The sequence below is a fragment of the Petromyzon marinus genome, chromosome 1, assembly GCF_048934315.1.
Source record: "Petromyzon marinus isolate PM22_M1 ecotype Great Lakes invasive population chromosome 1, UKy_Petmar_22M1.pri1.0, whole genome shotgun sequence".
Lineage (NCBI taxonomy): Eukaryota > Metazoa > Chordata > Hyperoartia > Petromyzontiformes > Petromyzontidae > Petromyzon > Petromyzon marinus.
Window position 1 is genome coordinate 24,166,728 of NC_133667.1, and position 24,590 is coordinate 24,191,317.

Consider the following 24,590-nt stretch of genomic DNA (forward strand, 5'->3'; position numbering starts at 1 on the left):
TGACAAAGCTGCTTGGAAAAAAAACATCAACAGCAGAAACAGCAGCAGCAATAAAAACAGCCGCATAAGGAGCAGTAGCAGCAGCAAACCTCGTCGTCGGTGCAGATGTTGAGGAGGTGTCGGCAGGAGAAAAAGCCGTCCTGCAGCACGAGGTCGCCGGTGTCCTCTAGGCCCACGCCGGCGAGCAGCAGCAGCTTGTGGTGCTCAGGAGACAGAAGCAGGGCACGCACCTGCATCGCAGTAACACACACACACGGCACACGCTGGCACCCGGCCACAGACACTGGCCACCCGCCACACACACATGCCGGAATGCTGTACCACACACTCGCTTGACCTACACACACTCACTTAGCCACATGAACGCTCAACCAGAAGCTCACGCAGCACAGAGTTCGTTTGACCAAGAAAAACCCCATTGAACATAAGCTCGACCCGACCATAAGATCGGACGACAAACCACTTGTTCGGCCATACGATTGTGCGACCAAAAGCTCACTCAACCACACACCGATTCAGACACGCACACTCCCTCAATCATACGATTGTTTAACCACATGTTCACTCAACCACATACTCACCTGACCCGGAGCATGGTTGGCCTTATGCACAGTCAGCCACACGATCACTCGACCAAGAGCTCACGCGACCACATGCTCGCTCAGGCATGCACTCACTCAATCAATAGCTCGCTCAGCCACATGCTCAGTCAGCTGCATGTTCGATCATCCACATGCTTGTTCAAGCCAAGGGTCCGCCCAGACACGAACTCGGCCGACCAAGCAATGACTCGGCCACACGCTATTCAACCTCACGCTCACTCGGCTGCACGACGGCTCAGCTAACTACTCACTCTGCCATGCACTAGATCAGCCAAGAGCTCGCTCGGCAACCTGCTCATTTCGGTCACATGCTCACTCAGACAATGCTTAGTCAAATGCGTGCTTGCTCAACCACACCCTTCATCATCCATACAAAGACAAAGACCTTCTGCACAGCCTTAACAGACTGTTGAGGCAAGTGCTGTTAGCGAGCACCTATGAATGTCGACACGGCACACGAGGGCATGAGTGGCCATCAACTTCCCCCAAGCTACACCATCGCTCGGCTGCATGCTATGATAGCCACTCACGCACAGATGCAGTGGATGGAAAAAGTGGCCACGGCAATTGATTCAACCAGGGATTTTTTTAACCAGGCATACCCCGCTGAGATTCAGAAACTCTTCTGTAACCGAGGCTCAGATAAGCGCAGTTATTTTTAAGGGGTTGGGATTAAGCTTTGACAAACGGGACACATCATCACATACGAGCACATGTAACCCATTGTTACTTGTCTTTAAAAAGCAGGATATAAGCCAGTTGATAGTAAATTTCACATTTGGGATTGGGCTATAACAATGCTACAAACTTGGCCCCCGATCTTATGAATGACAACATCTCACCGACGTGGGCAGTCCTTGGTAACAGAGCAGAAAAATATTGGGCTGCCGTAATGCAAAAAATATCCTTGTGGAAACCAGTGGGTGACCCCCCCCCCAGCCCTGCTGAAATCAGCTCCCTACAAAAGAGCTCCCATTCTTCATAAAGTGCTTATTGCAGTATGCTGACAATTGTCAATTTGCATGATTGTTCCACATGCACTGTACTTCCATAAGGGTTTAATTGAATCAAGCCAATGTTTTAATACATTTGTACAAAAATCACATGCCTTCTGGGAATATGAGATGGCAGCTTTGCCATTAGTGTAAAACAAGCTTTGGGGAGGGGGTGCTTGGAATGTGCCTGATCTTCTCGCTTTTTCACAGCAGCTGAGTAGGGGTGAAGAGGGATAGTGCTTGGATGGGTGACCGCCATGCATAAAAACCAAGGGGTTAGAGGCTGCCGTGGCCTATACCTACGTTGTCGGCAAAGGTTCGGTGCGCAAAAAAGAAAAATCAGACCAAAAATAAGATACGACAATCCAACATCTATGCTCCCTAACTTACCCAGCCCACCACAAACAGTGTGGTGAAATATGGTCGTGTAAGCCCGATAACAGGCACGCAGTATGGGAAAGGCCCTTCGTCCAGCGGTGGATTGACATGAGGGCTGCACATCAGAATCTAAATCTTTATTTATCCTGCAGAAAAATCCGATGAGCTGTGAGGCTCTGTTTAACAAATATCCAGTGAAGATCTACATATCGATAGGTAACATGCGACATTTGTTCAACACCAGAACTAGTAAGATTATTCATTCACACAGGCAATCAAAAGATGCAGAGGGGTTGTTTAAGCCAATCTGATGACTCAATATTGACAGCAAATCAATTGAAAGCACCTGCGGATCAGCGCATCCTTTCATTTCCCAGAATAAGATGCTCCCCACCACTGCAGCAGACAAAGAAGAAATATTCGCCGACAAAAAAATTATACCCGCTGTGGTTTTTTTTGATGGACGCACTAAGTTAAATCCCGAGGCGCAATTTGCTCGCGCAGACGCCAGATTACGCGCTGCAGCTGTCTAAATTGTCGCTGCGAGAGCCTTATTCAAATTAACAACAAAAAAAGGCCAAGAAAAATAATTGATTTGGCTACTCGGCTACAATTAGTGGTGCATTACAGAACCACCCCACCCCCCCCTACCCAGGCTATTCATTATTAATGTCATTCATGTCCCAAAACCCTCCCCTTTCCCATCAAGCCATGAGAAGGACCGGGGAAGTCATTTGCACCCATTAGTAACCTGCGATGCCATGCGGACACGATCGATATCCTTCTCCGCTCTGGCTATTCCGGGTGCCAAGGACAAGCCCTGCTTTGCTGGTGTTTATGAATGATGTGTGTCGTAAGGCTCTCTTACACCGAGGCTGTGAGAAAGAGGAGAGCGAGCAAGAGGGCTTGAGGGGGGAGGGGAGGGGAAGGTGGGGGACACGCGTAGGAAAAAGTCATCGCGCACTTAGATAAATCGAATGCGCGTCCGACGAGAGGAATGAGAGCACTTCGGTTATGGAAATCCTTCAGTCAGTGACGCAGCCAACAGCGACAGCTGTAATGGAATTGCTGCTTGGCATGCCACCCGTGCCGACGCGTTAAACAGAAACGCTTTATCATTTCACAATTTATTCTGGCCCTCTCACTGCCCACTCCTCCATCGACTTTGCTGGAATCACGGAGAGGAAACGGAACAATTCATGGGGCTGCACCGTTCTCCGAACACCTTGCCTCTGAAACCAGCCACACGAACGGCCAGAAAAAAACAAAGGTCAAAGCATCAAGGGCAAGGCTCTGGTGTAAGACAAACAAGGCAGCCATGCTCGCCAGACCGGAACAAAAACCGTGTTAGTTATTGACTAAAGATCCTCGCCGCAGATCGACAATGCAGGAGCAGTGGCGGCAGCAGCTCTGTCGTCTGGCAGCACTTCACACGGAGCCATCAGATCCATCAGGGTTTCCATGGGAATGAATCCTCTCCGGGACCGCAATGAAGGGAGGAGGGGGTATCGGGAGGTACGGGGGATTTGCTCTGCAGGCGACATATGTTTGAAACGTCACCCCCCCCCCCCTGCTTGCCCTTGCTCTTAACGGCTCGTTGGGAAGTCTTTAGGGAAGGCCACACTGTCTTACGCTGGCAGGTGGGTGAGTTAAGTGAAGGCCAGAGCGTGTTGATGTCGCGATTTCGACGATGATATCGTGGGATGTGTCTGACAGTCACCATGGTACTATGACAACAAAAATATCAATATCTGAATAAAATCATAACATGTGATTAAAAATCTACACAAGACTCATGTTGTGACTCACTGACCTGGCAGAGCATATTCACATGTGGGCAAGGTTCATTCTTGTTTTGAGTGATGTTGCCTAACCTAAGAGTAACCCTAGCCCGACACGTAACAATCCTCTGAACATCAGCCCTACTCTGCTTGGAGCTTTTGTTATTCTCAAGTGTTTGAGCATGTTCACCTATTAAACCCTGTTAAATACGGCTTCTAAAAGGAAAAACACGTTGGCATTTGATGTTTCTGTTTCTACTGTCGATGGGAAAATAGGGTCTGATTTACAACGATCCGATTTACGTCGGGGCTTCCAGGAACGCATTGTGTCGTAAAAGCGGGGACCAGAAGTACATTCCTTAATCAAATTGTGTCAATTTAATCACGCGGGGCATGGGTGCTCGGGCCAGATCACAATTTCTGTTGCAATGTGCATGCTGAAGAATCCACTCACTCCCAAAAGCCAAAAGGGTGTGGTCCGTGTGTTGTTTACCAACTAATCCCAGCTGTGGCTGCAGGCAGACAGTGACACTTTATCCTTCAAGAACACTCTACAAACAAAAATTTCCACGCCCTCCACACTTTGCTCTTTAAGACAGAGAGACGACAGAGCATGTCATCAAATATATACAATATCTTGTGCATGTGTGTGTGTTAGCCCAGACCATTAACTTCCTGTGTAAATCTTTGGCCCCTGCTCACTCATGGTATTCTGCAGTACTGGTTCAGTACCGGCGCTTTAGTCCAATGAGCCACCCAGAAACCTCTTATTTTGAATTATGCCCAGGACCAGGCAGCCACAAAACACAATCGGCCACTTGTCTCAGAGAACTCACCACCTTACAGACATGGACAGGGGAGCCCCAAACACAGGGCCCAGGATGTATGTCGCCACGTACAGCCGAAACATGATCTCAGCTGCAATTATCAATTATATTCTCGAAACTCAAGCGTCAATATTTTGGCCCTCCGGCTAATTAATAAGCCCGACAAGCACGCGAGTAACGACAAAATTGTCTCTCGCTTTTATGCACGCAAGGCTCTGTTATTTATCGTTAAGAAACGTATTAACATTCCCGCAGAACCTTAAAGTGACTGGAATTGTTATGGCTCGAAGCTGGTTGAATTGGGGGCACAAAGGGCTCGCGGATAACATCGAAAATAATAACAATCCTTTATTTACCCATGGAAGCCTCCCCGAGCTTCGAGACCCATTTTCTCAGAACCTGCCAAGGAATATTTGGCCAATTCCTTTTTTCATCATTTTCACACGTGGCAGGCAAACCGAATGGCCCAGCAAATAAACCTACATGCACAAAGCATTTACACTCCATAGAAACGCCACATTGGCAGGTCACAAAACCTATTTGCTGTACTTCCGCCGATGCATTCTCGCCTCTTTCGCATGCAGATGGTTGCCTGGTATAGGCAGGCGACCGGATTTTGCCGCGCTGTTGAAAGGGCATTTCTTGGATAAGTGGACATCTGAATAATTATTTAATTAATTCGTTTTGAGGACATCTAAATAATTATTTCATTAATTCTCTTCGAGGCTTTTTTAGAGTGGCTCGCCCCAGCTGTTCACAGCAACTTGAGAACCGGCCTGTGTCTCTGCTTACAAAAGCAGCACCAGCACTCAGTGCCGCCCACAGTGAATTTAAAGTCATGGGGCACAGCGCAATACAATTTACATTTCACAGACTCTGCAATGCAATTTTCTCAGTCATTCACAACATGCCCAGCGACCGCACACCAAATCATTGGCACTGGTAAAAAAAACACTCGCTACATTCGTCATTAACACTGTGTGGGGGTGTGTGCCAACACAGTCCCGTTGGTGTTCGAGTCTTATTGGCATTGCAAGCCCTGCCAATACAAGCTTTAATGAACAAATGAGTCAGCCCAATGGAATTTCGTTGTACTTGTGCAGTGGTGCGCAGGCGCAAAAAAATCACAACACCTTCGTCAATAACACTGTGACCTTAAAAAGGAAAATTATTAAGAGGCTACGTTTTGGGGCAATGGTCCTTCCTCATAGTAGGTTAAATGTTATATAAAGAGTGATCCATTTAGAGATACCCAGCGATTTTTATGACGCCTCTTACTTTCTTCTCAACAGTTAATTTTGATTGAATATTGGGGAAGAGTGATGGCTCCAAATCTTACCAGAATGTTAAAATATGTAGTAAGCGCATTGGGATTGGTGGGAGACATGTAGAGGCTACGATATAAAAAATGTTGATTTCAATATAATTTATCCCCATTTTCTCGTGCAATATGTACAAATAAATCGCCCTGCACCCATTCATTGGCAGTATTGAAACATAGTTGTTAAATGCAATTGATTGAGGCACGCTGGATAATGTGCGGACATAAACAAACCTAAGCGTTGTTGAGCTGCAACCAAAGATGGTGATCGACTGTAGTAGTAACAACAATTTATTTATTCATTGACTTTCCTCAAAAAGCTTTACAGAGTCTCAAGACAGGAGGGCTTGAGGAAAGATAAACCCACAAAATATACTATCTGGCAGACCCATGACTGCCAGGCTGCGTGTCCTGGGCTGCCCAACAATACGAGTCTCCGCTAATTAGAAAACACTTAAGAGTGACTTTCAGTGATATCATTGCACCACCACATTACATTTCACATCGCATCAACGAATGCTCAAGTAGAGTGCGGCTCCGTGGGTGTCAGGCGCGAGCGGACGACGCGAGTAGATGATGCAAAATGAGCCGTAACCACCGCGTGCGCCGTGGTCATTCATTATGAACAACCGTCCAAACACCGCAGGCACCACCTTTTGTGAGTGGAGAATACGTAGATAGGGCAGCCCACGCCCTACGCCCTCCCCCACACTGCTTTTGGAACGGTGGCGTGGCCCAGCGGCAGCGCGTTCACCACTTTGTTGCGGACTTCCACGGTTCGAATCCAGCGGCCGCCCTGGTGATTACTGCGGGTGCGTTAACCGGAAAGTAATACGCGATGTCTTTCGCAAGGTGAGGCCACTGTGTTACGGGTGCCAGGGTTCAAATTTGCCAAATTAAAATTACCCGCAAATTACTCAAATGAGATTATACATGGTGATCATCGCAGAGCCATGAGGCTCAGTAATAATAATTCCATTTATATAGCGCTTTTCATCAAGGATGTCTAAGCACTGTACAGGTCACAGCAGCAGCAGACTCAGCATAAAAATAATTATATTATAAATATATTAAATCTTAACTTAAAGCTTTTGTCAACGCAGGAATTCATATTCTTTGGGTCGATTGCTTGTGTTGCAATCGAAACGTCATGATATTTTAATTAGTTTTTTTTATCTATGTGGCTTCACTGAAAAACCCCAAGAATAACTATATATTAATAATCCATTTCTAAATTAACGAAAAGTTTAACAAGCAGAAGCATCTAAATAGGTATTAAGGCACATTTTTAAAATGTCCAGACTCACAGATCCTGATATCTCCTCGAAGAGCATTCCATAGCCTGGGGGCTACACAGGAAAAAGCTCAGTCACCCATAGACTGAAGCCTCGACCTGGGAACGCAGAGAAGATCTGCATCCCCAGACCGTAGGGGCCTTGAGGGGACATAAGGGTGCAGCATGTCACTGATGTAGGCTTTGGCAAGATGGTTCACTGCTTTGTATGTTAACAATAGGACTTTAAACTGTATTCTATGTGAAACTGGAAGCCAATGCAGGGGAGGCCAACACGGGCGTAATACGATGTAAAGGTGTTCTGGTTAACACCCAAGCAGACGCATTCTGGATACACAAGCTTAATAAAATAATTTAAAAACGTAATATTTCACCTTCACTGACTGCAATAGTGAGACCTGTCAGCGAGCGCCTAATTAAGGTCAACCAACACCTGTGACCAAATCACCAATAACGCACCAAAAATCCTTCAACCTAATAAGCTCAACAGAATTGAGCCTGAACAGCACTGGGATGGGTGCCCATGCACCAAACAGGTTGTTATAGGCCGTGGGGCCACGTGGTGGGCAGCAGCGGGCAGTGCAACAAAATGCACTCGTGCATCTGTGCTCCCCGCGTTCAGCATCAGACGCTGCCCAGCATAGTGAAGCATGGCCAAAAAAACACCCCACGAGCCGCACAGTGTGGAGACCCTCATCCGATTAGCACTGTTGGCTACGTACAGTGCAAAAGAGGTTCAACGTACATGCAAATGAAGGCCAGCATGACACGTAAGGGGTTGGCATATTTAGAGGCCAAGAACTATGTATGGCTGCCTCTGTTAACATACGATAAAACAAGTACTCATTTAACCGAGCCGACTTAGGGGATACCCACGTTCAAAACACCAGTTGCCAATGCTGTGCACGACCAGGAATCGAACTCAGATGTCCGGAACTGGAACGCATTGTGCGCGATTCCAACTGTGCCGTCGTTCCCCAGGAAGCCGCATGTACACACACAACAGATTCCCACTGCAATTGACTATGTCTGCGCATGAGCAGCTTCTGAGAAAGCCAGTCAATTATAATGTACCAATTTGAGACAAAGCACCATGTGCCGATGAAAAACTTGTCACCCGCACACTGCATTATTGCTCCCTTAAAGCAGGGAATGCCGATGGTCCATTAATTCATCACCGCCCCTGCTCAAAGGTGAGACATTCATCACAGGGAAGCTGGACACAATGCCACATTCATTAACATCAATGTAGAGCCTTTATGTCAATCCTATTCTGGGCATGGAGTCACCTCATGCGGATCGTGGGGGTTATTTGACCATACTTCAACATACTTATTGAAGGCGGGTGAGCATAGATGTCGATGCATAAGTATCGTACAGCAACCAATTTCGTTACACTGCCATCTGCTGACAACATATCCCTGTAGCAGCCTGCAACATCTAATTTTATGCACGGTGGTTGCCCATCCAAGCACTTTCCAGACGAAGATTGAATGCAAATGGGCGCATTCTGGGTGACACGGTCTCTAGGCTCTCTCATTAAGTTTCCTATCCAGCAGTTTATGCTGTGATGATGAAGGTCACACGCTCTTGACCGCGACGAGGTCCATTCCAGCCTCACGCAACACAGGGTGGCAATTGCCAACGATTAGAGTTTCTGCGCTACACTAACTTCTGATGTCACCTATGCAGCCTGGGTGAAGCACACAGCGAGAGGGCCTCGTTAAGCACGGCCTCACAACATTAGGCCACCAACTGGCTGTTTTGGGCAGCCAGAGGCAATTTTCCTGCATTCTTCTGTCATGTATTTGGGTTTCCAAGCAAAGTTCCGCATCTTATAAGCAACTGTTTTTCTTTTTAAGGAAAACGAGGTGACGATTGGATTTTAGCCATTCTCTTCTCAAAGACGGCAGACTTGTGATTGGCTTCTCTCGGTGACATAATCGGATAGCCTCGCATTTCTGAAAAGACCACTTGTATTGTTCAATGGGGTGAAACCGTGGTGCCATGCTTAGTGAACCATGGCGACCTGACTTCCTGAGTTCGATTTCTATCCACGGCTAACACCAGTGGTGAGTGATATCTGAACTGATCCCATGCACAAACCCTTCTCCAGGCCAAACCAACCATCGTGGTGAGGTATGGTGTAACAACCCTAATGACTGAAAGGCATGGGGAGGGCTTCATCTAGCAATGGGACTGATGAAAATCTATGCATTGCATTTCCCACAAATGCAACACAACACTACAATTTTGATTTATTTAGCAACTAAATAATAATATCGCACCTCATACCGCTGTACTCACAGGGTGAAAAAAGGTCACGAGGTCAAATCCGGGCCGGAGCTTGACATCATCTGAGGCCAATAAAAATGAATACCACTTTCACGAGGAGTCAACAGTCGTTATTCGACAGATATGCTGGTCTCCACCAAAGGAATGTGGAATTTTCGTAACTAGCCGAGGACCTTCAATGAAGATGAACGCTTCCCCCATCATCTGTTTGAACAGGCACATGACTTTAGCTTTACTTAAGTCAGCTGTTGCAGCCTGCATTCGACACCATGCTGTACTCTTTGGTTCTTTCGGTAAAGTCACGTAGGTATAAAATAAATCACGACGTTTCGGGCGCAACACAAGCGTCCGCTTTCCCACCTGATGACGGGATGCTCGCGTTGCGCCCGAAACGTCGTGATTTATTTTATTTTATGCCTTCGTGACTTCACCGAAAGAACCAAAGAGTATGGATTCCTGCAGCCACGAAAGCTTCAAATCAAGATTGAAACACCATGCTGCTTTCGTTTCCACACCGTGCAGCTTTTGAGCAGGCTTCGGATAGGCACATTAGTAGCCAGTCACCGTCTAGTGTTCTGAGGCTACTCGACTCACAGACTCACTGACCATTTAACAATGCATCCACCCCATGATCATTTGGATGAATCGTCACCGTTTAGGGCTTAAACTTAATAAAACTCTATTTCTCTCCGTCTTGTTTTTTATTGTCTCGTTTGTATTTCTTATATATATGTTTGTTCTGTTTAATCTGTACAGTTTCCTTTTTTGCTCGATAAACTGAAACATAATACTGGCTTATCGTTTTGCATTAATACATAATCGATTTTCACAAGCACACTCATATGCGTGTATTCATTATCATAAGAAACAATGTTAACTTATGGCTCGACGCCATGGTACATGCCCAAAGCGTGCATCCTGCACCTTTCTCTAACAGCCACCATTGCTTAGCCTCTTCATGTGCTGTATGAGGCAACCGTGCATCATCGAAATTACAAGGGGGCACAAGTGAGGTTACATAATTCATAATCAATATTTTTGGGTGTGTTGGAGAGCAAATCAACAACATTTACTCTCCAACACACCGTTGGGCTGAAGTAGTAACTCATTGACGCGTTGTTTACGCGACAAACCTTACCGGCTGTTGGGTGGTGGAGGGTTGCAACACATTGATACTAACCGCAATCGAACTCAAAAACCTTTATTATGAATATTAGTCGGGAAAGCCTACGTGTTGAACGGAGGGTTACATCACTCCCAGGAAAAACTTGTCATAACCCAAGATACCCCCCACCCCGTACCCCTCCCCCATACAAGGACACTCTACCCCAATGACTCATCAACTGTCAGTAGCAGGAAATAATGAGGTCATCCAATTCACAACAGGGGGTTTCGTTTACAAGTCTTCCACATTACATGTGTTGCAATCTCACAAATACAGTATGCATTGGGCCTGTATCAATTCTATCCCCATCATGGTTCCAGGTTGTAATTCTATTCAAAAACATATTTCATTGTAAACATTTATATTGTAATATAGCACCTCTTGTCCGTCTGCAGGGGTCACGTGAACTGGTTACATGTGACGTATTGGTGACAAAGAAGTGACGCTTACATGCACAAATTGATGCATGCATCACGAATAGAAGGGTTGATTTTAAACCGGTGAATCGACACGCACCGGTTCTTTGTGTACAGTTCAAAGCCCCAGAGAAAGGCATGCAATATACATAACAAATGTAAAGCTTATCTATATATGTATAAAAGTCAAAAATTGTGTGTGGGTTTGTGTGTGGTCGAGCGCTTGGCTCTCCAACGGTGGGGTTCACGAAAAAAAAAACCATAGCCAGGTACCACGCCGTGAGCCCCGCCGTGAGCAAGCGCTATTCCTTTTTCCCATCTGTCAACTTTAAATTACTTTAATTAGCGATTTTTGTGCAGTTTGCGTTTATTTATTAATTAAATGGCGCGTGATCGACCGCACCAAGTCACACGCGTTCGGTGGTGGGTGGGGAACGGCTTTTACCAAGTCGGTCGGAGTAAGGAGGACATTTTCACAAAACACTGACGTTGATTCTTCTAAATGTCATGTACCCCCCCAACACCCCAATGCGTGCAGTTACTGCTATAGAGTCCCTACATATTACTATTATATAGCGCTTCAATAGTCATTGTCGTGCGGGTGGGGGGGGGCCCAGGCCACAGCCTGCCAGGGAGCCACCTCGGCCGGCTGCACAATCTAGGCGAGGCCGCGGATTCTGCACGGGACTAGGCCTCACCTCGGTACTGTTAAGTACAATTTTATTGCTTCTTTCGCTAACCTCACGTACATAGAAACATGATATTAAAACAATTGGTTTGGTAATATAATAATAATTTTGTTTGTGTGCAGACTACTTTTTCATTGCTTCTTTTGCTAACCTCACGTAGATAGAAACCTATTATTTAATTAATCACCTTGCAAATAATAAATGTATTTTTTGTGCGTGCAAATATGATTTCATTGTATTTCTTCCTTTGCTAAACGCACGTACATAAAAACCTATCATTTACATAACCTTAGAAATATTAACATAATATTGTTTGTGTGCACAAAAATATTATTTCATTTTCTTCTTTCACTAAACTTACGTACATTCAAACCTATTTTTTTCATAATCGTGAGAATTTTAATTGTTTTATATATTTTATTATTTTATTGTTTCCCTTCAACGTGACTTTACCGAAAGAGCTAAGAATATATATTTATACGAATAATTGTGTGTGTGCAGACAACTCATTTTTCACAATTGACTTGCTTTTTTTAATGTGTGTGCCTATGTCCTTGTGTCCATGTGAGTCCATCTGCGTGTCAGCGACGGTCGCTTTGTGTGTATGCGCGAGTCGATGCGTCTGTGTGTGCGTCGATGTTTGTGTGTCGATGTGTATGTGTAAGTCCAAGTGTGTGCGTAAGTCCATGTGTGTGTGCGAGTCAATGTGTGTGTCAGTCGATGTGTCTGTCAGTCGATGTGTGTGTGTGAGTTCATGTGTGTGAGTGTCAGAGTCGATGTGTTTGTGTTTGCGAGTCCATGTGTGCGTGTAAGTCGATGTTTATGTGTTTGTAAGTCGATGTGTGTGTGTGAGTCCATGTGTCTTTGTTTGTAGGGCATTGTGTGTGTCAGTCTGTGTATATGTGTGTGAGTCTGTGTGTGTGTAAGTCGATGTGTGTGTGTCTTAGTCGATATGTGTGTTTAGGTCGATGTGTGTGGTTGTCTATGTATGTGTGTGTGTGAGAGAGTCGCTGTATGCGTATACGTCGATATGTGTGTGTGTAACTCCATGTGTGTGTTGCTAAAGTCGATTTCTGTGTGTGTGAGTCCATGTGTGTGTTAGTCGCTGTGTTTGTGTGTGTGTGGGTCCATGTCTGTAAGTGTGTGTAAGTCGATGTGTGTGTCTGTCTTTTTGACCCGGGCAACGCCGGGTACTTCCCGCTAGTACATAATAAAAAGAGAGGATCATGGCATGTAGGAAAATACATTGTTTGTGCACCATCAAAATGTCGACTTGAGGGACGCATTCACAGTTCTCATAACCCTGCATACAAACACAGTGGCCTACATTCCCCACGTTCACTGTGCTGTCTGCTCATAAAGCGATGCCACTGCTCCGACACGTACGTGGTGTTGCGTTGCCTTTTTTTTTGCTTTCGGTGACATAAATAATTTTAAACGCTCCACCACTGCAGCTTTTAAAACAAAAACATCTCATCCCACAGGGGCCAATTATTTTCCCCCACTTCAAAAAAGCCACCACCACCTAATCCATTTTTGGGAAAGTGAACTCAATTTTAGCCCCGTTTTTACCATGCAGCCTTTACAACGCAATGCCCGCTATATAGCGCATACATAAATGATGCAGGGAAATTCTTTTAAATGTTTAAACGTGGCGCTGTCTCTGCCCGTCACGTATTTGTAAAGTGTGACAGCGGCAGGCGGTGGCGACCTGGAAATGTGCCCTGACATCAGAAACTCATTTTCCGAATCCTGGCGACTGCTGCCTTTGCAGAGTTCTTTAGTCGCCGTCCTGTCACCTTATTAATATTTCACACCACAACCACTAATAATATATTATTAGTATGACATCGTGATTAGAGGCCCAGAGGTTTGCGCATTGCGCAATGAGGTCAGCATGCCGAGTTCGAATCTCAGCCACAGCTAACGTGAGCGGCGAGTAGTATCTCAGACGGACCTGGGTACACCCCTTCACCCACCTACATTAACCAGTGTGGCAGAGTAACAACCCCGACAACCGGTGGTGTGGGAAGGCATTCATTCAGCACTGGATTTGACAAAGGGCTGTGAATTTAATATCTCATGATAATTTAGCACTTCTTTTCCCAAACAATGTCTCAAGCCCTCTTGTTCACCGTGGGTCCTTCCCGAAATGTTCAGCCAATCCCCTTTATTCGGCTCTTCTTTTTGTGCATGTGGGAAGAACGCGTGAAATGTCTGGTGAGAAAGCAGCCCACAAAGAGACCATCAACGTAGCTGTGGCATTTTGGATAATGCCCCTTCTTTTATGTGCTATAAAGAAGGGCCATTGCCAGAAACGTCACCTTTGATATATTTGGTTTTTCTTTTAAGGCCACGGTGTTATTGACAGACGAAATTATTTGTTTTTTTTTAATTGCGCTTGTGCACCGCTGCCAACGTAGCAGCAGCAGCATTACCGAATAATTTGTGTAGTTCCGGTGCTGCCTCCTACAGGCACCACAACCGCTGTCCCCGTAGCTGAATGTGACATATGTCATCTCAGCACCACACCCAGTGAAGAACAAGGTAATTAATAAAAATACGATTTAGCTCGTCAAAAATGCAATATCCTCAGAGTTTTTGCATCGAGTTTTCCATTACCCGTGAAAGCACCATCGATGGTAGGACAACACTTTCCACGATTCTCTTGCCAAATATGTGTGCACGTGAAAAACATACATCTGCACAGCACAAAGACTGCCGTGTAGAGATGTTCTGTTTGTCAACACCTAGAGGAGGACAGTGCAAGAGGCGGTGACGTGGACAGCACCACGCTGGGCCGACTTCGTCTCCCCAGGGCTGATGCTTAAGACACCGCACCAGGTAGTCGTTCAAGGCTGAGTGGACCTAGGAGAGGCCCAGGACTGGTTCAGATACAATTCTCCACTGTTAGCCATGGTTGGGAACCGAACTCAAGCCACTGAGCGTGCAGCACGGTGCACAAACCCACTGTACAGTCCCTCCCACATCTATACAAACACACAGACGCAAGCGCGCAGAGCTTTGTTTCCTAGTAACCGGCACAGAAAAACCAATTGGGAGTGCCGATGCAATTCACACCAAGCACCACATGAAGATGAGAACAGGGTCCCCCTGGTGTGCAGTGCAATTCCATTTATCCAGTTAATGACCTTTCCGCTGCCTCTGCACATTTGTGCGGCATCGCTTCATAAACGCGCGCACTCACCTCGCCGACGAGCGTGTTCTCCGAGGGGTTGAGCAGCACGGACGTCTCTAGGACATCGCTCCGATGCTGCAGCGTCTTCTCACCTGTGAAGGGGCGCAAGACGGGAGAGGCGGGCGGAGGGGGAGGAGAGCAGACGGGGCTGTTACCACTCGCCCGCGCCTAACGGTACCCGGGCCGCCCCCGAGCCGGGCTGGCGGAACGCGCGGCAGACGGACGGGTGGGGGAGTGACGTCAGCAACCGTCCGTCTAGATTTGCATGCCGACAGAGCAGCCGGCACATCAGCCATGGCATCAGCCTAATGAGGATAAAGCGCCGGCTCACAGCCTCGCACCCAAACAAAAGCTGGAAGTCGGTTACCAGCGCAGCTGCATCGCTTGCCCGGCTGAATGGCTCTGAAAGACCGCTTGGCTGCCTGTCTGCACGGTTAACCAACTGTGTGGCCGATTGTCTGCTTGTTCAATGCACTGGTTGTCTGCCTGTTGCTCTATTAGGTTGGCTGTCTGCCTGGATAGTTAAAGTCATTTGTATCACCGGCTAATATGGCTTTTTGAACGTATGTTCATCTCTATCTCTTATTCCGTCGATCTGTCTGGGGACACCATCCCATTTAACGGCTGTCTAGACTATACCCACCTCTCTAGGGCAATATTAGGCAGCGGTGCTGCTCTGCCTCACCAGACGGAGCCGGCTCTCTCGCCAGCAGGAGACAGACTGAATCCCAGCGTGGCCTGGGCACGCGCGATCACAGCCCGATTGGACGGTTCTTCGCAGGCGTCTGCCGACAGTGGGGGTAGGGAAGGTCGCTCTTAGTCCCCCCCCCCCGTCCTTCACTCCAGCCCCATCTCCCCACACAATCCCTGTTAAATCTCCACTGCCCACCCCCCCACCACGCCCCCTCTCAGCCACCAGTGCCACCTCCCCTCTGCTTTCTTGGAGGCATGGGCACTTCACACCCCCCCACCACACTCCCTCATGCAGGATCAGGTGTCAGACCCCAGCCGACGGGTGGGCCCGCATCAGCTCCAGCTCATTAGGCCAACGCGGCCAAAACCGCTCCCTCGCAGTCGCCGCAACCGCGGCGTTATTATGAGACAATGGAGGAAGATATGACGGGGCTATACGAGGGGAGTTATTACGAGACAAAGTGTATTGGACAGCAACGATTCTTTTTTTATGTCTTTTTCGGCCTATGTTATCGCGATTGTGTTATCAGCGTCAAGTCATTACTCATTCGGATCTTCCGCCATTAGAAGTGGTTACTGCAGAGGTATATCTAAAATAATTTGACCTCAGGTTCACACAGGTCTATTACCACCCACTCTGCCAAGAGAGTTACATTCGTCGCACGGCAGTAAATGTTTTTAATTCTCAAGAGGTGTAATAACCAAGATTAATGCAATGGTTTTTGTGAGTGACATAATTATTGATTGCTGCATAGGTCATCAACTCACGACATTGGAGATATCAAGTTTAATCAAGAGGCGACTGCCTGGATTCAAACCCAAGACCTCAGCTCATCACCGTGACCCTCTGAGGTTACCCGGTCACCTCACAATCACAATTCACTTCTCAAAGGAAAGTCAATAATGAAAATGTGCTCTTTTTTGCGCTGCTACTGTATTTTAATATTACAGAAACATGTTTCTATAGTTGTTATTGCGTGTGAGAGTGAATGCCAGCGTTGTCAAGACCTCACTGTCATTATTATTGGGTTTTTGTTCCCCCACATGTAAATATAGCATATGCAACAGAGTCTAATTGAAGGCATGCATTGCATTAATTGCAATTAAAATAACATGTCGGGACGACGTCTATCCATGGTGAAGTCATTACTTGATATGCTACGTAGCTATTATAGACCTAGGGAAGCATCACTGATCCTTACGACCGTTTTCGGAGGCTTCTGCATTGAAATGTTTAGCCAATTATCATTCGCGAGTGTTTGTGGGAGTACCTGGAAAGAGAAAACCCACGTGGTATATGACGCAGCTACTGTCAGAGCTCCGCACAGACAGAATGACGAACCCTTTACTGCTCCTTACCAACTCGCAGCCCAAGCACACCCCCCCCCTCCATAGTATTCCCAGGCATTCTCCCATCTGATTACAAGGAAGGCTCAACCCTGGCCAATTGCTTTTGTGTGTTCTTGCACGGGGGTGAAAAGACGTAATGCATGGAGAAAGTCCATACAATAGAGGTTTTTATGGGTTAGATCGCCTAAATATAAGAAAGTGTCGTTAAAACCCACCACCATCTGACACATTACATGACAACTCTTACTAGTTGGCTGTGTCGGGTGGTGGCGAGTTTTAACGACACTTTTATATATTTACGTGATCTAACCCAAAAAACCCTCTATTATATACGCACAGATAACCTGCGCAAATCCTAATTCCTGTGCTGCCGCCCGATGGAACCCTCATGGCCTTTACCAAAAGGGTATCTCCTGCACAAAATGGGCCCATCTATGTGTGATCCGTCACACTCCTATGAGCACCTCCGATTAGCACGGTTGCCGGCATATGGTGCAAAAGAGGTTCACATCACTATATTACAGGCTAGCCCCATTGCACTCGGCAGACAATAGAACACCTCTCGAAGCCAGACTCGACTAAGACTTGGATTTTAGTACTACCTTTAAGCCTGCTTCTCATAGTTGGTGACCAGCGCATGAAGAACCTGAATTTGGGGTCAGCCAAACGAGGCAACCATTCGTTAAATATAATAAACGGAAAGCCCAAGAACTGAAACGGGAACACTGTTTGGGCGCCAATTAAGCCACGCTCGGCAGAATACGGCATTCCACAGTGAATAGGTATGCATTAGATTGTCATGTGGCCGTCTGCCGATGACGTTATGCTCTCATCTTTTGGATGTTCTTCTTATAAACCAACCAGCTTTACTACCCGGCTTTGCCCGGGACTTGGATTCACTACGCCCGGCCGCCTTTGTCTCCCCAGTGGCGATGTTCACACACCAAATAATCGTCACCGGTGGTGGCCGTGAGCAGAAATAAAACTCGGGTCGCCGGGTTCGTAGCGCAGCGCGCTAACCACTACACTACCGCTCCCCACACACACACACATGCGCGCGCGCGTCCATAGGTACACATACACGCGCTTGCTGCAGATAACTTGCAGGGTGCGTACGGCAGTAAACGACTGAAATAATAAAGCAATGCTGCGCGAAGAACGCCTTAGACCTGCAACACATTTGTATTTCACTTAAACCCACAGAGGGTTGGGGGGGGGTACGTGACTTGAGCAGGCACACTGTGTTACAGATGTGACGTCCAATTTCACTTGCCGTGCAAAATAGATGCATTATTGCGCCCCTCCTCCCCCCCCCCAAAAAAAATATACAAAAGTGTATTTTTATAATTTTTGCATGGTGTACAGTCTGGAAAGTACCCACATGGCAAATTTCAAGTTTGTTGCATGTCGGGAAATACACTAAACATTTTGAACAGACACACATTCACAAATTTTCCTTTTATATATATAAAAACTAATTATGAAATCGATATTGAAGAGATTCCACCGTTTGCTAGACATTTAACTCAAAACTCTCGATTGCACGCCAGGCACTTAATATGACTCTGCTGCCTGACCCGGCGATACCGCAGTTGTATTGCTAATTTTATATAGCAGCAATGCGAGGAGACAGGAAAAATAATGCTTGCATATGACTAATTTAACTAATGAAGAATAAACCCAGCTCTTCAGAAAAATAGCAATGTTGCACTTCAGTGAATTTAAAAGCAGATGAAATACAATTATTCAGCTGCAATTGCTCAAGAAAAGGTTTAATTTCCTATGTAGGCAACAGTATAATCTAGTAGACCAGTGCATATTTGCAATTAAATACAGTAAGACAAATACTGTGTTTAGATGTGTAATAAGTAGTATAGAATTATCAAATCTAGTATCATACACTGCACAGTATACATACAGTGAGGGAAAAAAGTATTTGATCGCCTGCTGATTTTGTACGTGTGCCCACTGACAAAGAAATGATCAGTATATAATTTTAATGGTAGGTGTATTTGAACAGTGAGACAGAATAACAACAACAAAAAATCCAGAAAAACGCATGTCAAAAATGTTATAAATTGATTTGCATTTTAATGAGGGAAATAAGTATTTGACCCCTCTGCAAAACATGACTTAGTACTTGGTTGCAAAACCCTTGTTGGCAATCACAGAGGTCAGACGTTTCTTGTAGTTGGCCACCAGGTTTGCACACATCTCAGGAGGGATTTTGTCCCACTCCTCTTTGCAGATCTTCTCCAAGTCATTAAGGTTTCGAGGCTGACGTTTGGCAACTCGAACCTTCAGCTCCCTCCACAGATTTTCTATGGGATTAAGGTCTGGAGACTGGCTAGGCCACTCCAGGACCTTAATATGCTTATTCTTGAGCCACTCCTTTGTTGCCTTGGCCGTGTGTTTTTGGTCATTGTCATGCTGGAATACCCATCCACGACCCATTTTCAATGCCCTGGCTGAGGGAAGGAGGTTCTCATCCAAGAGTTGACAGTACATGGCCCCGTCCATCGTCCCTTTGATGCGGTGAAGTTGTCCTGTCCCCTTAGCAGAAAAACACCCCCAAAGCATAATGTTTCCACCTCCATGTTTGACGGTGGGGATGGTGCTCTTGGGGTCATAGGCAGCATTCCTCCCCCTCCAAACACAGCGAGTTGAGTTGATGCCAAAGAGCTCCATTTTGGTCTCATCTGACCAAAACACTTTCACCCAGTTGTCCTCTGAATCATTCAGATGTTCATTGGCAAACTTCAGACGGGCATGTATATGTGCTTTCTTGAGCAGGGGGACCTTGCGGGCGCTGCAGGATTTCAGTCCTTCACGGTGTAGTGTGTTACCAATTGTTTTCTTGGTGACTATGGTCCCAGCTGCCTTGAGATCATTGACAAGATCCTCCCGTGTAGTTCTGGGCTGATTCCTCACCACTCTCATGACCATTGCAACTCCACGAGGTGAGATCTTGCATGGAGCCCCAGGCCGAGGGAGATTGACAGTTCTTTTGTGTTTCTTCCATTTGTGAATAATCGGACCAACTGTTGTCACCTTCTCACCAAGCTGCTTGGCAATGGTCTTGTAGCCCATTCCAGCCTTGTGTAGGTCTACAATCTTGTCCATGACATCCTTGGAGAGCTCTTTGGTCTTGGCCATGGTGAAGAGTTTGGAATCTGATTGATTGATTGCTTCTGTGGACAGGTGTCTTTTATACAGGTAACAAGCTGAGATTAGGATCACTCCCTTTAAGAGTGTGCTCCTAATCTCAGCTCGTTACCTGTATAAAAGACACCTGGGAGCCAGAAATCTTTCTGATTGAGAGGGGGTCAAATACTTATTTCCCTCATTAAAATGCAAATCAATTTATAACATTTTTGACATGCGTTTTTCTGGATTTTTTGTTGTTGTTATTCTGTCTCTCACTGTTCAAATAAATCTACCATTAAAATTATAGGCTGATATTTCTTTGTCAGTGGCCAAACGTACAAAATCAGCAGGGGATCAAATACTTTTTCCCTCACTGTACAAAAAAAACAGCTCTTAAAAACTATACATATATATTCCCCAATTGCATCCCAATTGTAGGCTTCGCATTGTACCATGAGACGAAGTGTCCATTCAGGATCTCTCACAAAGCCGATTAACCATTTGTGTTCGAGAATGGCCCACAAAAGTAGATACTGTAATTCAAAGCTACCTCTGAATGCCAATTTGAGAGTAATATTTGTCGCATAACAGCCAAACCCATATTTAGAATTTCTCAAGAGCTGGAATTAAGCCAACTAACAGCATTTGTGTGTGCATTCATTCGTGACCACTTGAGAACCCAGTTTCAACAGCAGTCGACTGAAACCAGGATTCAAACCCAGGATCTCAATGATGCCAGCTCAGCTCTCTCAGACCTGTGGACCCACCTGACCACATCAAAAACGCAAATCGGTCTTAACCACATTTTTTACGGTTGCTTAAAAAAGTGTGACAAAGCAATTTTGGCCACGAAAATATCTGTCCAGAAATGTTATAAACGATGGCTCCGTAGTGCGAGCCTGTGCGACACATCAGAAAGGAGTGAAAAAAATATATATACGACTCTCAAACAGACGACATCCATCAGCTCGTACGACAACATATGCCCTCAGCTGTTGAACCCTTCCTGCCACAAGATACCGAGCTATTCCTCACCCTCGTGGGTCTGCCCAGACACGAACGTATTCGCACAACCCCCCCCCCCTCCAACTCCCCACTCCACGCCCATGCACCCCACGTCCCTCCACACACTACTCCGAACGATGAGGTCTCTCCGCTGGAAGAAGACAAAGCACCCGTCGCTTGCGGAATTTTTTTAGCGCGACGCACACCCTGGCCGGCAATGTACACCCTGGCCTATCGTGACACACACCAACACGCAATCGCATCGACGCCGCCCAGCTATTGAAGTGTGGGAAATTTCAATCTCCACATTTTACGCGAGCAAAAATGTGCCTGTGCATGATGGCTAGGCTGAACAAATCGACAGATTTAGCGTCAAGTTTTTCCTCTGGGCAAAGTAGAATAGAATTCAAAATAACAATTATTCTTTTTATTTCAATTCATATTCTTAGTGTTTAGATTATTCTGTGATTCAGGGTTGCAATCTGACAAGAAAAAATCGTTTTCGTCTCATTTATACCATCTAATTTGAATTGTTTCTATTTCATTTGTACAGTTTTGTTGTTAGTCTGACACAGAAGATTAGCATATAATTTACATACGATTAGCATAGCGTGTAAAGAATTAATGCAAAGCATGCACCGTGAAAGTAAGAATTAACATTATTGAAATATGTAAGAAAAACCTTTGTATGTTAATCCATATTTGCTCGTTTGTAAACTTTCCCAATTGTCCCAGGGCTCCATGGCATGAAGCAGTCTCCAGCTGCAAGCCACTCAATCTCTCTGCCCTGCCACTCTCTGCTCTGAAGAAGGGCCACATTGTCCGTCATACCAGCCAATTATACATTTTTCTTTTGCAAGGCAATGCTATCGATGTTTTATTTTTTGTCAACATCGATGTACAGTGCTGCTGTATTTGCAGCGCTGTGAAAAATACAACGGCCATCACTGTTGACGATTTGTAGTTGGCGCGTCCAAACCTTTTAACATCGCTCCGAATGTCCTTTCATCATTCAAAAGGCGCTTTTGAAAAATGCATAGTTTACGAGCAGCAGCAGCAGCAACGGCGCATTAGAAAATGGTTTAGTCGCGCTTAGCGAGTCATTCCAGCGGCTGAAAACGTGGCCTCTGGCAGACAATGGGAACAGATGGCCTGCCACAGTGGAAAGCAAGGAGCATGCATGCCTTTCTCTCTCTCTTTCTCTCTCCACTGGCGGTAGTGGCCACCGAAGAGGACGTTTTTACGGAACGCTCCCAGTGGCCCTGGGCGTGGCACAATTATGAAAAAGCAGCGCTGCTTGGTTTCAGTGGCAGCCGCGCAGGGGCGTGAATCGTCAGCCATGATCAATCCACTGCCTCGGATAGAGGCTGCATCAAGCTGTCGCCATCTTCGAGTGGTCCTGCACGGCAGCAATCCACCTCGTGCAGTACCTTTTACAAGGACTGATTTCATTGCTCCATCTCCGCGGTGGAAATCCTCTCGGGCGTGTTCCCTCGCTTGGATGAACGGGCACACGGTGCCAAGCCCAATCTCATTCCTCAAGGGCGGGCAGAGAGGCACAAGGCCACGCAGCCTCAACGCAACTCGGACACAATGGCTGCCCATTACACTAATGATAAAGTAAACGACGCCTGTAGAGGCGATACTTTGTAAATATTTAACCGAGATTTACTTTTATTGTTATAAGCAGCAAGGGCAGGATGAGATTGTGATGCCTGGAGAAAAAATGGTCACCGAAGACAAGTCAGTATTGATTTCATGACAACAGAGACAGATGGGGCTAGTGTTTGTGATTATTAGTTTAGTTTTTTTTCCCATATTTTTGGCCTTTATTGCATTGGTCGTGGTGGTGGTGGTGGTAGTGATGCATTGTGGAGGCGATAGTTGGTGGATCACAGAAATCTTGTCAAACTGCCTTCCAATGGGTGTCGAGATGCCATAACCTGGCTCGCCAGGAAAGAGTGGTACGGGAAATGTGGACTCCGTCTATTCCATCTCTATGGGATTGAGCGTCGCGTCCTCGGATGAGTAGGTTTTATTCAGGTGCTCTAGTTTCCTTCCACACGTATAAACACTCATGTATATTAATTGGCTGAAAACATCTTAATATCTAGAGGCCCAAAGAGATGGGGGAATCGTTGGCACTGACACAACGCCTTGGCTGCTTCCTGTTTGTCCGTGGTTCCTCGTGCGTCTGAGTCATTTTCTCTCTTTGAGAGACATTGAATACTATTTGCATTACAAATTTTAATTATTCTTAATTAATGTTTATCAATAATTAAGTCAAAGCATGAAAGAACTGTGTAGTATGGGCTGGGAATGTCTGCTGAATGAATGCCATGAGCCATTGGAGTAAATGCCAAATTCCTATGGATGGGGCCACATTCGGTTTACTAGCAAAAAGCCTTTCATGAGATAGGAACATTTTCTTTATTAAATATAGTAGTTTATAAAATGTTACCCCAGTGGCTGAATGACAATTGTGACACTAGATGATGCAGGATGCTTTATTGTAGTAGTTTTTTTCCATGTTTATAAACTGTATCCCAATTGTGCTATTGGGATCATTAGTAAACCATTCTTAACGCTCATAGAGCAGTGTAACCCCAGTGAAAGAAAAAATACAATGGAAGCAGATATCACAGAGCTAGAAGCCACCACATCTGGGTGAAGTTTTATCTGTGGAAAAGCACTCATGATAGAATGAACATAGTATTTCTGGGTTGACTACTTCCGGGTGACTCACCCGCAGATAAGCACAAATAGGGAAAATCTGCCACCACTTCAGGGCCACTCCTCTTATCTGTGAATAAGCACAGATAATGGGAAGAACCAGTGAATGTACAACGAAATTTTCCCGCAGATCGGTTTACCGCATGAATTATTTAATGAAACATTATGTTCGTACACTACCCTATATTCATATCATAGCGAATTGTTGTATTTGTGTTTATTGTATTATAATTAAGCAGTGAAGGGTAACCTTTATGATTATTAGGTTTCTTTCATTAAAAATGACACAAAGACCTTTCTCCCTTCATTAACATTGTCATTACCGGCGCTGTTTCCCCGCGGCAGTCACCGAGGGTTGACGTGCTTTCGGTTCACGTTAAGGGGAAAAGTGGCTCCCGCCAACTCTCCAAGCCACCCTCCCTGTACCCAACTGATCCCCCTCCACCCCGCTCTCAAAGACCCCCTCTCACCACCCACCCCTTACACACTCGAGTAGCATTTACCACCTTTAGAACACGCCCGCCATCACATCGCCTAATGCACGCACAATGACAAAGAATGTTTATATGCTGTATGAAAGAAATCCTGGGCCATAAATATTGCCTAAGGCGAGAAACAATGATTTATCGCTTTCGCCAAGGCCGAAGCGCCACCTGATGCAATCCTCCGTCAATTTACTGCGAGCAACTCAATTGGCCAT

General features: G+C 45.9%; 1 protein-coding gene across 2 annotated transcripts in view; it reads right to left on the minus strand.

Annotated features, from left to right (window-relative positions):
- MAP1B (microtubule associated protein 1B) overlaps window positions 1–24,590 on the minus strand; it is a 96,639-nt gene that overhangs the window by 13,595 nt on the left and 58,454 nt on the right. For both annotated transcript variants that reach the window (XM_076065907.1, XM_032945871.2), the window contains exons 3-4: window positions 14,972–15,054; window positions 90–230 (exon numbers count right to left, since the gene is read on the minus strand). Coding sequence is in view for 1 of the 2 variants with exons in the window: in XM_032945871.2 (XP_032801762.1) it covers window positions 90–230; window positions 14,972–15,054 (224 nt within the window). In the remaining variant the exon portion in view is untranslated. The remainder of the gene's footprint in view (window positions 1–89; window positions 231–14,971; window positions 15,055–24,590) is intronic.